Here is a 14,976-nt window from a genome sequence, read left to right on the forward strand (position 1 = left end):
TTGACAGAAACTTCCGGGGCAGTGAGTAGTCTTAACCGGAAGTCGAACATCTAGTGGCTCCATCCATCGCCTCTGACGCGCGGACCACACAACTGGAAGTGGTCACACGCATATCCGGAGACTGATGTGTAGCCCGTCCCACATCTATATCCGGTAGTTGAACCGCATACCCGGAAGTGGGTTAGCAGAACTCCATCCCCGTGAGCCCGATTTTTTAGTTCCTCGACTCCTCCATATTCATACGGGGTGTCTGGATAATAAGATGTACAAATAGCTTGATGTATGGAACTCCAAAGGTGTAGAGCAGAACCTTTACATCACATCATCGTAGGCAGACATATATCCAGGTTATTTAGATTTAAATATTTTCATAGTACTGGACATAATTTCCTCCATCATACATAAAAGGGAGAAAAAAAGATATAAAAAAATATACATCTATAAAAATGACTCTTTATTACTGAAAAAAAATCATAAATAAATACAAGTAAAAAATATCCATCAAAATAGATCACACATTATCACAGAAACCATTTTGTCTCAAAATCTATGTTAAGGCCTCTAGGGGCCAGTGTTTTCAATACATAGATTTTTTTCATTTCTGCTTGTGCAAGGCGTTCTTCCATATTTTCTCTTCTCCAATTAGGTTGAATCACCTTAATGCCACAGAATGATTTTAACTCTGCGACATTACATTGTAAAACATCAACTAGAACACGGACACGATGACCTAGGAGGAAGGAGACTATGTGAGTACCGTCCCTCCTCATGTCGACCGACACGCCCTACCGAACCGAAGGATAAATTCAGGTTTTAAGTGAAGATCATCATTGGCACTTTTGGCCTCAGATCCCGAATTTTCACCTATCGGCACTCAAGCACCAGGTAAAGACCCGTCCTTGCACCGGGATGCAAGGTTCACTGTCCGCCCAGTAGGAAGGAAGGATAGGCAGTGACAAACAAACAGGGAGAGACAGTACACTCAGATATTTTTCACCGTGTCCACTCTTGCTCTTCGTCCGCTCACTCGCCTACAGGTCCCTGTAAGGAGATATACACCACAGCTGTGCAGGGCCTAAACCTATGTCACGCAACTACACATACTAAGACAACATCGCCCTTAACCTACAGTGTGTGTAGTGCGACATGTATAACAATAACTAAACTTTTGCCCTGCACGGAACAACAATCACAGACTATAAGTGTCACGTCTGTAGCAGAAGTATGGGAAACTGTAGGTCTTAGTTTCGGGAGAAAGCGGAGGCGAGGGACCTGGATATATGTTCTCCTCATCCATAGATCTTCGGTGTTGGCAAGACCCGGGCAAAGGTGCGGAGTCTAACCCACAGGGTGGTGTTCGCCAGTGACCCCTCCAAGCGGGATTTGGGCTTAGCTGAACCCTGTAAGCAGGTCGCGGTCATTTGACCAGGTACCCAAGCCCCATGGAAATGGAGACACAGATAACGGTGGCCCAGGGAGGAAATGCCTAGAACAAGGCACTTAAATATACTTCTCAATAATAATGATAGGACACTAGTAGTATAGGAAGCACGCTGGTAGTGGTGTACTCAGGCACGGAGATCACTAGAAATGTTTGGCACACAGGCAGAGGTGTAAACTCACGGTTGCACGGGAGGTCGTTGGAGGTGTGGAGACACAGGCTGGATTGGAAAGCACTGCTGTACGGTGAATCACCAGAGACGTTCGGCCACACAGGTGGAGATGGTAACACACTGCTGCATGGAGAATCACCAGAGATGTTAGGCACACAGGTAGAGATGGTAAACACACTGCTGCACGGAGAATCACCAGAGATGTTAGGCACACAGGTAGAGATAGTAAACACACTGCTGCACAGAGAATCACCAGAGACGTTTAGGCACACAGGTAGAGATAGTAAACACACTGCTGCTGACACACTGGAGCAATGGAACCTGGACCGGGAACTTAACTAATGGGCACTAGGAGACAACCGTTGTTCAGGCAACTTCCTGCAGACTGTGAGCCAAATAAGTAACCATAGGAACCATCTGATAGGTGCACAGCATCAGCTGACTACTCACCTATCCCGGACTGGAAGTACTGTCACATGGGCAGACTATCATGGCGGAACCCATGTCAGGAACTCCGATCCCCGACGCCAGACCACCCGCAGTCTCCTGCATGCGGGGAGAATACTCAGCTCCTCCTTCGCCGCCGCGCCAGCTGCCCGACCACCCGGGATGTCAGAGGAAGCCGGCGGGACGGTAAGGAAGTGCCGATCCCAGGCTGAGCCCTGACAATAAGTACACAAGAGCAAAACACGGTGCTGTCCCATTAAATGCCTGCTACCTGCCTATCCAGAGCTGGCCAGCTCCTCTTCTTAGTGACTGGGGAAACCCTAGCTTATTGATGGGAGCCTGACAGCTCTCCACAGGGGTTTCTGCTCACACCTCTAATCAAGTACACAGGGGCTGCCAACTTTCTATATCAGAGATACACTCCTAATGGGCTCAGTGCCCTGGGCCTAATGCCCAAGGTCTTACCAGCGGCTCAGGCATTTAAGTCTGCCTAATACAGGGCATAGGAGCAACTTGGGCCTACTACCCAGAGTCCCCTTTCTATATTACGGCTCAGGCCTATGGGCCTGCCTGATTGGGCTCTGGTAGTGGCCTGGGCCTAATGCCCAGTGCCACTTTATATGGGGCTCAGGCCTATGGGCCTGCCTAACGGTGGGGCTCACTTAGTGGCCTGGGCCTAATACCCAGCCCACCTTATAATTTGGGTGGCTCTGGCAAGCTGCCTGCCTACTTTTCCCAATAGTGACCTGGGCCTAGTACCAAGGTCACTCACACCTAATAAAGGGTAAATCCTTTTTATAGGGCCTACTGCCCACTACTGAGCCTGGGCCTTGTGCCCACCTGTTTGCCCTCGGGCCTAGTGCCCGACAATGCACCACGGGCCTAGTGCCCGACAACCCTGGTGGTCTAGGGAGGGGGTATATGGTAGGCCTCATGGAGGGCCTACCTGCTCTGTTGGAAGAGGTTGCGGGGGGGAGCTTTGTTCTCTCTTTCACTTCCCACCCGCGCAGTCCTCTCCGGTCCTCAGCCGCCATTCTTCGGCCGATGGCCCGTCCTGGCCAGCGGCGCCGCCTCTTCTTCTCCTCTTCCAGCCGGCGCCTCCTATCTTCTTTCTTGACATCGGCGTCTTCTGGCCTCTTCCGTGGCCGCCGGACCTGTTGCCGCGACACTCTCTTCGGGAGGTCTTCTCTCCTCCCTCTCCGCAGCAGTACTGCTTTTTCTCTCCCAGCGGCATCTAAAACTAGACACCTCAAGAGGGCGGGGCTATGACGCGGCGAGCCGCGATTGGCTCATCGCATCCGCCTCCTATTGGTTGCTGGCTTGCGAGCCGTGTTCGGCTCGCGGCCAGAGCCATACACCTGCCGCTGTAACCAGGCTGCCGGGCGGCAGGCTATGATAAGCCCGCTCCCGGAGCCAAGTACAGAGTGCTGCGCCCGACACTTGACCGGTGCTGGGAACAGATACTCTGAAATAGCATCCTAGCGCCGGATGCTGATGTGTCCTGTAGGGGACACATCTCTTCTTGTGCCGATGCTGGGATCAGCCACTTGATCCCAGCACGGCTCTCCACACCAGTACTGTAAGTAAACAACCCTTTACATGTAATATGTATTCCTCATGCCCATTTTTTATTACATTTAACAATGTATGTATTATTTTATCCTAAAGTGACATACTGTACTGAATATGCCAATATACAATTTAGATAGGAATCTCAATACTCCACCGCAAAGTTACACTTTTTCATGTAGTGGATCTTACCGTTAATTGTTAGTATTAAAACCTCACCATTGTGTCTTCCCTATGATACCTATGTTGTATTTACTCTTAGTGGGCTGGTTGCATAGGGGTGGAGTTATTATACAGATGAGAATGCTGTGCTCAGCCTAGTGTGACCCTACTCTGTTTGTTGTGCTTCGGTAGTAATTACTGTTATATGTGTAGCAAGTATCTTCTATACAATATGTTGGTCGAACTAAGTGGTGCTTGGTGGAAGATGGAGACCTTATCATAGGTAACGGTTGAATAATGTATACTTGAATGGTAAATAAATATAGTAAAAAACACTTTACTTCAAACTCCAAAATTCTTGAAAATACAGCAAACTTCAGTAAAATAGTGACAATCCTGTCATTTCTATGAAAGCTCAATGAGACAATTCCTGTGTATCAAGCTATTAGTTATCTTAGGTTTGAACGGGCTAGCAGCTCAGTGCGCAAGAAATCACCAAATTATTATTGGGGTTATTATACACACTGATAAACTGACATCTTAATTGCAGTGTAAAAATAAAGCTGTGCAGTATTTGTGGGCCACATGCAAAAGCAGCCTGTATTTACCCTGCATGCAAAATAAAATGTATGTATTTACACCCCATGCATTGCAACATGGTTTGTCCTGGTTCACAGGTACATGCTCTTTCTCATTCTATTCCCAAAGCCGAATCAGGTCCTGAGTTCACAAGTACCAGTCCAGGGGGTACATTTACTAAGAATAGTGTTTGGCAGAGAAAAAACATGCTGGACATTTTTTTTTACCAAGATCACGGCTTTACTAAAAACCATGTGTGCCAGTCTATTCTGATCTGATGGCGATACTGATCGTTTTGTATCATGTGCAAGTGCAGTCTTATTGGCCCCTTCTCAATAGACACCAGTGTGCACTGCACAGATTTACAAAGAATTGTGTTTCACAACACGACAGAACATGGAGCAGAATAGAAGAAATCAATAGACATGACTGTGCGCTACGTGTCCTGCCGAAGCACTGCACAGATCAGTCAGATCTGCTCAGTACTTTTGTGTGTGACTGTGTAAATAAATGGTGAGGGCAGTGACCTGTAGGAGGAAGATGGGGATGTGTAGCTCCATGAGGAGGAGTTAGAGGAGCTGGTTTTTTTAGTGATAGTGTGTGGATGCACTGGCTGCTGGCAGCTCCACTCATACCATTGAGGTCAACCACTGATTGTACCATTGATGGTAACCGTTGATAGTTAACCCACTAATGGCTATCCCTATTTAAGAGGCTGACAATACACACTGGGCTGGCAGCTGCTGGTGGCGGTGGCTGACAGAGTGAAATGCTAGGTAGACACTAAGCGATGTGTGTACCCAGCGATGTGACCGACGATCCCCTGTCAACAGACAGACATATCGAGCAGCTGCTACACACTAGACGACCCGGTGGCCGACCGCCCGATATGTCGGCCCCTGCCGCATCCCGCTGCATGGTGTCATCAGTCACATCTTCAGGTTGGAAGAAACAAACTAAGCAGTAGATACTGCAATTCCTGTGGCTGATAGTTTAGAATATAATTAATATCTGCTGCAAGTAATTAGGATCTAGTTAGGACCCTGGAGATAGACTTTTAGACAAAAATATTTAAAGGAAAATTACTGTGCTTGGTATTAAGTCATTTTCAATTTGAAATAATGTATATGTGCTTGCTCTCTATTAAGTATACAAGAGGCTTGTTTGAATACCACCAATAAAATAGTTTTAATTATAAAACACATGCATATATTTAAAAAAACATTTAAACATTAAATATTGATGTTGCTTACAAAGCAACAAATCCTACACAGTCTACATAGACCTTGATTCATATATAAATCACAGGAACTTCAGGCATACTGTATGTAAAAATAGTTTCCTTTTGTCACTTGGATCCCAATCCATATGAAAGCAACTGCTTTTTTGTAACACTTTAGTCTGCAACTTGGTTAATAGGTATCCATTCAATATACATGTGGCATTTTTTTGCCAAATTACACTCTTACAAATAAGCAGGCAAGCCGGTCACTGATTAACAAGTAACAAAAAGAAGTATACAACCAGCGCTAAAGGTACAATTAAAAAATGATGGACGGTTTTAAAATGAATAAACAAATATTTATTAGATCATCTAAAATCTCTAGTCTGCAATTTCATATGTAGGTATTTCTAATACTGTAGACACATATAAATATAAACATGATAATAAATTATAGTAAAATAAGTAGTAGACACCACTTTAGTCCGCTCATGAAATAATTGATATATTGGAAATGAGAATTCTCTCCTTTTATGTCCCCAAATTGAAAGTTTTTTAGCAGCAATAAAGACTTTACCAAAATGATGGCTGAGGTAACTTTAACGGAAATCCTCTTGCATCCAGCGAATCCACAGGGAGGGCTGAAGCACAATCCACAAGGAATAATCCAACGCTGCAACAATGATCTCAGAAGGGAACAGAGAGCCCAAATGAAAAGAGGACAGAGCAGGCTGGCGTGGTCACATGTAATGCGACTTTGCCAGATGAATCACTTCTGTATGACTGTGGATTTGCCCTAATATAAAGGTCTAATTCAGAGGTGGTCACAAATGGTGTTGGTGCTGCAACTTCGGTAGCAGCGTATCTGAGAAGTTATGTTAATACAGCAGGAGGCATCTTTTGTAAAAAGACACCCTCTGCTGGCTTCACAGATCCACTGCATGCATACAAAGATGGCGACCATTGTATGGGCCATCCTACATCTGCATACCCTGCTGGCTACACACTAGATGATTTTATGAATGATTTGGCCTATTCCAACGCATCAAAACTACAAATCGTTCATATTGTCCTGTGTGTATGCACTATGCCACTGACGATGCGCGCTCCCGTGCATCGTCAGTGACATTGTCCATTGGACCTGCTTGCAGGTCCTATGGGTGATATCATTAGCAGGGGCAATGGTGCTGAATACAGCATGGCCCATGCCGTCGTTCTGTCACTGCCGGAATCGGCAAGTGTGTATGCACTTGCCGATGCCGGCACCACCGCCGGGTCCCATGACTAGTACCCATCGTTTAGTGCGTACCCAGCTTAAGGTTGCTCAGAATATCCAGCTTCCGAGGCCAGTGAAGATGCGCCTGACAATGCAGTCGCTGTCTTCGGCACGCCTCAGAAACTGAAGAGACGTTTTCTGAAACGCACCTCCTTCCTGCCCCCAAAAGCCTGCAGCCTGTCAGTCAGGCTGCGGCTTCCCCCAGACTGCATCCGGAGTTGCAGCACCATTGCGGCACATACACACTACGGCTTTGGCGCAGTAAAGCAACTATCAGACAGCTGTGACCGGAGCGGTCCAGCATCTGAGAATGAATCAGGCCCATAGTATGTGGCGTTGCTTAAACTATGCAAATTGCAGTATTTTTATATTGAAAACCGATTTCATTTCATGAAGTTTAATGTGTAACAAACATTATTCTTTTTCCTTTTCAGAACTACTACAGAATGACTTCAGAAGGTGGAACTATAAAACTATGCATTACCAGTAAGCCAGCACTTAATGAAGCACAGGCCACTAAGCTGGTGGAGACAGTGTTTGGCTTACAAGTAGCGACTGTGAAGTCTCTGCCAGGTTACTTTGATCAGAATTTTTATATCCAGACTTGGAGTGAAGACACAACTGCAGGAACAGAGTATGTCCTTAAGATCACAAATGGTGAAATCAGCAAGAATACAGAGCTTATTGAAGTGCAAACACAAGTCATGAAGTTCTTGCATGATGAAGGACTTCCTACGCCTAATCCGGTATTCACAAAAGATGGTAAAATTATGTCTTTAGAGGCTATAGGTAAGATATCATATAAACATCATCTATTGGTCAATAGTAAATGTTAACATAAAATAATTTGTTTTATAAAGTGATAAAGTGTTAAAACAAACAGAATATCCAGAATTATGCCAAAAAGGCTGTCTGGACCAGATATCATGTGAAGTGTCCCCTCACATTAGATACACAAGAAACCATAACAATACCTTATCCTGCCAATAGTACAACAGACAAAGAAACAAATATCCCTTGTGCAAGGTGCACACTATAAATAAAAGTTGACCTAAAGCAACTGGTGGTGAAATGTACTTAAAACTAAACAGAAAGAGATAACTGAGCATTGTCAACATGAAAAAATATAGCATTCTACCAATACTCTAAAAGTGCCTTATATTTAAGACAAAATTTTATCAAATATAACAATCAGTGACATACAGGTAAAACAGTGTCAATTTTCTACGGCTGTCACTGGATCTCCAGTTATAGTACAAATGCTGGCCGGATTTAAGTGAACTATATTAGGTCTATGTACTAAACCTTGGCAAAAAAGTGGACAGAGATACCAACAAATCAGCTCCTAACTGTCATTTCTCAAACACAGCCTGTAAAGTGACAGTTAGGAGCTGATTGGGTGGTACTTTATCTCTATTTCCTAGGCTTAGTACAGAGACTCCTATATGTGGGATTCCTTGCTTTAGGTGCCTGGTTAGATTCTGTGTCAGAGACACTTTTCTCAAAGGATCAGCGAATAATGCTAATCCTTTGAGAAAAGTGTTTCTGACATATAAACTCCCAAATCTCCTATTGACAGTGTTTTACCTGTTCATTAATTGCTGCTGCAACTACACTGTGGATTGAGAAGTCAACAGGGACCTGGCTTATAAACCGGATAACAAAAGCTAGCCGAAAAGAGTTTGTAAGATATATTGGTTTAATAATAATTTGTTTACAGTGACTTGATCCTACATTGGCAAATGTAGTTTTACTACACATACCTGCACTTTGGAGAAATATAGCAGGGGCATAGACCAAGGGGGTCCCCATAGCAATATTTTCACACCCATCAGCAGCTCACCTCTTGTTCTGCGCAGAGCAGGCACATCTGCTCTCCAGGCCGGTTCCGCCTCCATCTCTCCTCACTTACTGATGCTGGGAGGAGGCCTGTCCATGCTAATATGTGTATATATATTGTAAACCCAAGTGGATTAAAGTATATACAGTATGGAGGCTTATGTAATATTTTTCGAGCTGCAGCCACTGCGGGAACTCCTGCTAGTCTTCCCATATTTTTAATGTTACAATAATTTTAAAAGAAAAACCAAGCTTTTTTATCTTTATAATGACTGCCACATTAAAAATATGTGAAGACTTGCAGGAGTTCCCGCAGCAACTGCAGCTTGCGACCTATTACCTATGGTTTCCTACCAGTGAATGGTGGAAAATTGAGCCTGTTAACAGTTTGGTGATGATGTAAAGTCCCGGGTATAACACCAGATTGTGTCCAAGTGCATACATCCTCACAAAAGATAGAGGACACAGCACCCCCTTCATACTAAGACATTTTGACCTACGAGGTCTTTGTAAAGGCAATCTTGTCATTCATGTATACACTATTTAATCAGGTATCACACACAGGACACAGAAACACGCCAACACATAGATCAAGTATTGCCTTCCACAAACATCAGTATGGACATACACTTACATACAGTCACCTACATAGGATACCAGTGCAGCCAGAGGCGCCACCGGGTGTGGTGATACCCGATGTGTACTCCGTATTCCCCTAGAGCAGCGGAGTTGGCACGCCTGAAAAGAAGGTGTGATCTAGCAAAAAGTGGGCGTAGCCTCACTGGGAATCCCTCCGGGGGTGTGCCCAGCATCCCCGGTGATGCTGGGCTGCCCTCGGAGGCTAGTTCCTGCACTGTCAGCTCCTCCTTTGTGACAGGAGCTCAGTGCTGCAGGAGAATGTCACACTGCAGCACCCGGCTCCTGTCACTGAGGACGAACCAGCATTTTGGTGTCACCCAAAATAGGCAGGCCCAGGAAAATGGGGCATAGGTAGGCGGAGCTGTGGATAATGTAGGTGGAGCTACTTTAGCATCTAGTGGTGCGTAAACCAGTTTAAAAGTTCTTAAAGTTTGGGCTGTGGAGTTGTTATTATAACATGTCAATCTATCATATTATATATGAAACTACACATATACAGAAATATAGGCGAGAAAACTGAATGTATATTAAATATACAGGGAAAGCAAATTCGATTCTCTCTCTCTCTTTCTCCATATATAAGTAAAATAAAAGTTGGAACTACATAAAAATACATTGGAGTCCCGGCTGTCTTTTCTTGATGGCGGCCATGGTGTCACCCCCTCCGAGTGTGAAACCCGGTGCGCCCTGCACCCCTGATATAACTTGGAAATTGGCAAGATCCAGCTTGTAGAATTCATCAGATTCTTCATTACAAAAATGTTCTTTTAATGCAAAACAATGTCCTATGAATTTGTTAGTTATAGCTACAAATAGTAGATATACTGTAGGTTCGGTATTGGTCCCTGTACAAAGGAGTAGAGCTGGAAATACTGTATTTCCTCCTGCCAGAGATCACATGCAGACCTGATAACTAAGACACCACTGTATGCTGCATCTTTATCATGGGATAGACCAGTAGGGCCTGATTCAGAGTTCCATGCAAGTCAGTCGCAGATGTTTCTGCATTGTGGGCCTGATTCAGACCCGCTCGCGAGCGCTGAGCACTCGCAAGCGGGTCGATGTTGGCCCAGTGTGCATGCGCACGATGGAGCCGGCTCCATCGTGCGCATGCGCGAGACCCGGATAGCGACGGGCAAACCGTCGCTCCGGGTCTGGTACCAAAGGGGGCGTGCTGTTGATGTTGATGGGCATGCCGGGGGCGTGGCTGCCGGGGCTTGGCTGCCCAGGCGGAGGCGTTCCCACGGGAACACCTACCGTCTGGGGCCGGCCCCACTGACATCACAACTGATGTCAGTAGGAGTGCTTTCAGCTCTGTTTGAGCCGAAAGCACTCCAGGGCTTACGGCAACGAGACCCTACCACAAGGGTCTCGTCGCAAGCCCGATGGTTGCGATGGTCTTGACCATCGCGCCCATCTTCCTGGCCGCTCGCTATAGCTGTGGGTGGTCACCACAGCTATACGAGCGGCTAGGAGGCCACTCTAAAAATCAAGAAGGACGGCCCTGATTCAGAGCGAGCGCTCTGTCAGAGTGTCCGGCTCTGAATCAGGGCCTGTGTGCTCAGATTACCGATGGGTTAATCAGAGGACCTTTAGTTACACTAGGCGCCTCCTGCCGCATTAGCGTACAAAGATGCAGCGGCTGTGTGATTAGCGTACATTTTTCCCTACTTTTACACCTACATGACAATGGCTTGCAGGACCCAACCCACACCTAACTGGTTTGACTCCTTTTTTATCTTGGAGGGCTTTCTATAATCTGTCACAAGAGTTAATAATTCCCACTCTAAATGAAGCAGAGCTTCTGAATGAAATGCCAGCGTTGCACCCACAGATCCAGTGCTACTTGCTATATCAATACATGACATCATTCATTACGTATAATCTGTGATGCTGCCATGACAAACACATGAAGTCATCACCATTGCTCTTATCAACTGACCATAACTAATTTCACAAACAACAGTCACATCCTGTCTCTCAGACCCCACACAAGCCAGAATACCCACCACCTGCTCTGCAGAATGCTCTCAAAAGGATAAGACTTTCCAGTAGCCTTGAAGCATTTCCTGAAAATTACCTCTACCAGCAAATTCCTTAATTTCCAGAAACCCTGCATAAACTCCAAAAGTTATTTTACTCAGCTAATTCCTCTCTAACAGGCTTATATAACATACAGTAGTATTTGAGTTAGTGAGCAGATGCACTTTATGTGCCTTTCTGCTGTATACACTATACTGGTGTCTTGTTCACAACTACTTTTTCTGAGAAATATTGCTGGAATTGATAGAACTTGGTTCACTGAGTATTCTACTATCTGTAGTTGTAGCAATATCTTTCACATATCCATATTATATGCAGCAAAGTCCATGCACAGATTCACTGGCTCACTGGGGGTGGCGGATTTTTCTGGGGGAGCAGTAGTCCTGCAGGTCCTAGGTGAAATCAACTAATTCTCCTATATCAAATTCCTATTTCCCTATAGGTTAGCATACAGTCCTGTTTTATTACTGTTCTGTCCTCAATTGGGGATGTAGTCTGGATCCCAACGGTCACACTACAGACAGCGGCATTCCAACGGTCACAATCCTGACTATTGTGGTGGTGAGTATTAGGGTTAGATTTAGGGTTAGACACTAGTGGGTGGGTTAGGGTTAGGCTGCGAGAAGGGAAGGTTAGGGTAAGGCTGCAAGAGGGGTGGATTAGGGTTAGAATACCTAATAGAATTTGTTGGGATGCTACTGTCTGTATTCTGATCGTTGGCATTGTTACCGTCGGGTCCTGTACCCAACCCCTCAAATGTAAAGTGTGACAGAGTATGCTTGCTCACCTCCGATCACTGTGATGTTCATATGTGCATTGACCTTGTGACATTTGTGCAGGTAGCATAACAGTGTAAGAGGAAAGTCATATAGGCATTCTGAAAGTCACATATCCAATAAAAAGTCAATAAATTGTCTAGAAATTTGTAATTTCTCCACATTGTCTGTGCTCCACAGTTCTTCTAAAGGAAAAAATCTTCGAACAAGTTCCTTATGCCAATTTTCCTCTGTATACTTGTTTCACCCCAAATCTCCATATTCTTTGTATTAGGGAGTTTAACTCCCAATTACAGATAAGCGGGTTCGGTTCCCTGAGAACCGAACCCACCCGAACTTTGGGGATCCGAGTCAGATCCAAGTCGGCTCGGCTTTTCCCACCTGACTCGATCTGAAAACGAGGCAAAACTTTATCATCCCACTGTCAGATTCTCGCGGATTTTGGATTCTATAAAGGTCCCGCGATCACCGCCATTTTTCATTCCGGCTGTGGAAAGTGAATAGGAAGGGAGCTGGGAGTTGTACTGTGCTACTGTGCATAGGGGTTGGCTACAGTTTTGTTGCTTAAGGGCTGGCTGTTGTCCATATAGGGACTGGCTGGCTGTTGTTGTGACTGAGGTTGTCCTGTCCATCCATAGGGGCTGTCTGTCTGTTGTCCATATATAGGGGCTGGCTGGCTGTTGTCCTGTCCATAGGGGCTGGCTGTTCTGCTGTGTTGTCCAGGGGGTGCTCTGTCCATAAGGGGTGCTGTCAAGGGGCTGCTGCCTCTTTCAGGGGTGCTCTTCAGCCCCAGTATGAAAAAAAAAACAAAAAACATTTTTTTCTGTGCTTGTTAGCCATATTTGTCAGCAACGTAGGTGCGCAGGGGTGCTGTGCTGGTGTCTGTCAAGGGGCTGCTGCCTCTTTCAGTGTTGCTCTTCACTCACCCCCAATGTGAAAAAAAAAGAAATTTTTTTTTTTTCTGTGCGTGTTAGCCACACTTGTCAGCAACGTAGGTGCGCAGGGGTGCTGTGTTGCGGTCTGACAAAGGGCTGTTGCCTCTTTCAGGGGTGCTCTTCACCCCCAGTGTGAAAAAAAAACATTTTTTTTTCTGTGCGTGTTAGCCACACTTGTCAGCAACGTAGGTGCGCAGGGGTGCTGTGCTGCTGTCTGTCAAGGGCTGCTGCAGTGTGAAAAAAAAAATTCTGTGTGTGTTTGTGTGCGTTAGCCCCAACTTAGCTGCGCTATAATTGCTTGGTGATACTGCTGTAAAACCGCAGTGAGTATGGACAGTCACATGACTAGATAGCAGGATCCACATACCAGTCTTGTAGCTGCCGGCAGCAGTCATGATAACGATGCAAGGCTGTCATCGTCATCTATGAAGGCTGATGTACCAGAGCTTAGTCAGGCCAAAAAGTCAGGCTAAAAAAATCAACTTTTACCCTGTTAAAGCAGCTTTAGAGAAACAAAAAACTGGCAATATGCCATTCACTACACGAAGTGGCAAGGAAAGGATAAGGACTTGGCCTTTATTTATGACTGGTGGTTCTAGTTGTGATGATTTAAGCCCTTCTGCTTGTAGAAGAGGTACAAAAATAATTAAAATTGTCTCCAAAAAGTCACAGATCCCCGAGGAGAGTCCAAGTGTGTCCGCGGTTGCCATGTGTGAGCCTGACCTTTCTAATACTGTATTTGAAGAGGATCGTACTTCCACCATTTTTGTGCTCTCTGCAAATGTGGGGATGAGCAGCACAAGTCAACATGCTGATGTAGAAATCGAGGATGCCTCTGTGGAATTGCACGAGGAAGATGAGGAGGATATTTATGTAGTTGGCGATAACAATAACAAGGATGATGAGAATGTTGATGATGATGATGAGGATGTTGATGCCGAGGATGTTTGTGCAAAAACCGTAATTCAGGCAACAGTTGTTGCCCATGGTAGGAAAAATCCCATTGTTGGCATGCCTAGGAGAAGGACCAAAAATCCACTTCTCATGTGTGGAATTATTTCCACCCAAACCCGGACAACCTTTGCCAAGCCATTTGTAACCATTGCCAATTAACAGTGAGTAGAGGTAAGGACCTTAACCATCTTGGAACCTCCTCCCTGTTCCGTCGCTTGCAGCACATTCATCAAATTGGAAAGAGTATTTCAAATTCTGAAACTTTGGGGACAAAAAAACGAACGACAATCAGTCCAGTGTCACCTAGCTGCTCCCTTCTATCTGCATCCAAGTGCCTGCAATCTCCACCACCTGCATCATCATCAATATCTTCATTCATGATCGGAAGTAGTCCTGCATCCAATTTCATAAGCATGACTATCTCCTCTCCTGTCCATGATTCCTCAAAAGGATCATTGAGTGCTACATCTGTTGCTGCTGCTGGGGGTGGATCTTCATCCCAGAAAGGGACCAAGAAGACTACTACTAGTAGTAATTTAAAAAACAATTTACTATTAAACAGTCCTTTGATAGAGGAAGTAAGTATAACAGCTGTCACCCAGTTTCACAGTGGATCACTTACGCCATGACGGCTGTGCTAGTATTAGATGGTGAAATAGTATAAAATTAGAATTATAGTGTGCAGGAAGTGCAAAAGGAGGATGAGGGGGAAATTTGTGTCCTATCTGACGCTAATGAGGATGTTGATGATGAGAAAGCCAGAAAAGCAACGTCTTGGGTGTGGAATTATTTTAATCTAAATTCTGACAACAGTTGTGAAGGCATCTGTTCCATTTGTAAAGCCAAAGTTAGCAGAGGAAGGGACGTTAACCATCTAAGCACCTCCTCCCTATTACGTAATTTGCGAGTTCATGCAATTTGT

General features: G+C 45.1%; 1 protein-coding gene across 2 annotated transcripts in view; it reads left to right on the forward strand.

Moving 5' to 3' along the window:
- LOC148540392 (hydroxylysine kinase-like) overlaps positions 1-14,976 on the forward strand; it is a 118,437-nt gene that overhangs the window by 29,855 nt on the left and 73,606 nt on the right. For both annotated transcript variants that reach the window (XM_088445822.1, XM_088445828.1), the window contains exon 2: positions 7,303-7,657. In XM_088445822.1, coding sequence (XP_088301948.1) covers positions 7,315-7,657 — 343 coding nt within the window. In that variant the 5' untranslated portion in view covers positions 7,303-7,314. The remainder of the gene's footprint in view (positions 1-7,302; positions 7,658-14,976) is intronic.

Source organism: Taudactylus pleione, unplaced genomic scaffold (assembly GCF_031769625.1).
Source record: "Taudactylus pleione unplaced genomic scaffold, aTauple2 ptg000019l, whole genome shotgun sequence".
NCBI classification, from domain to species: Eukaryota; Metazoa; Chordata; class Amphibia; order Anura; family Myobatrachidae; genus Taudactylus; species Taudactylus pleione.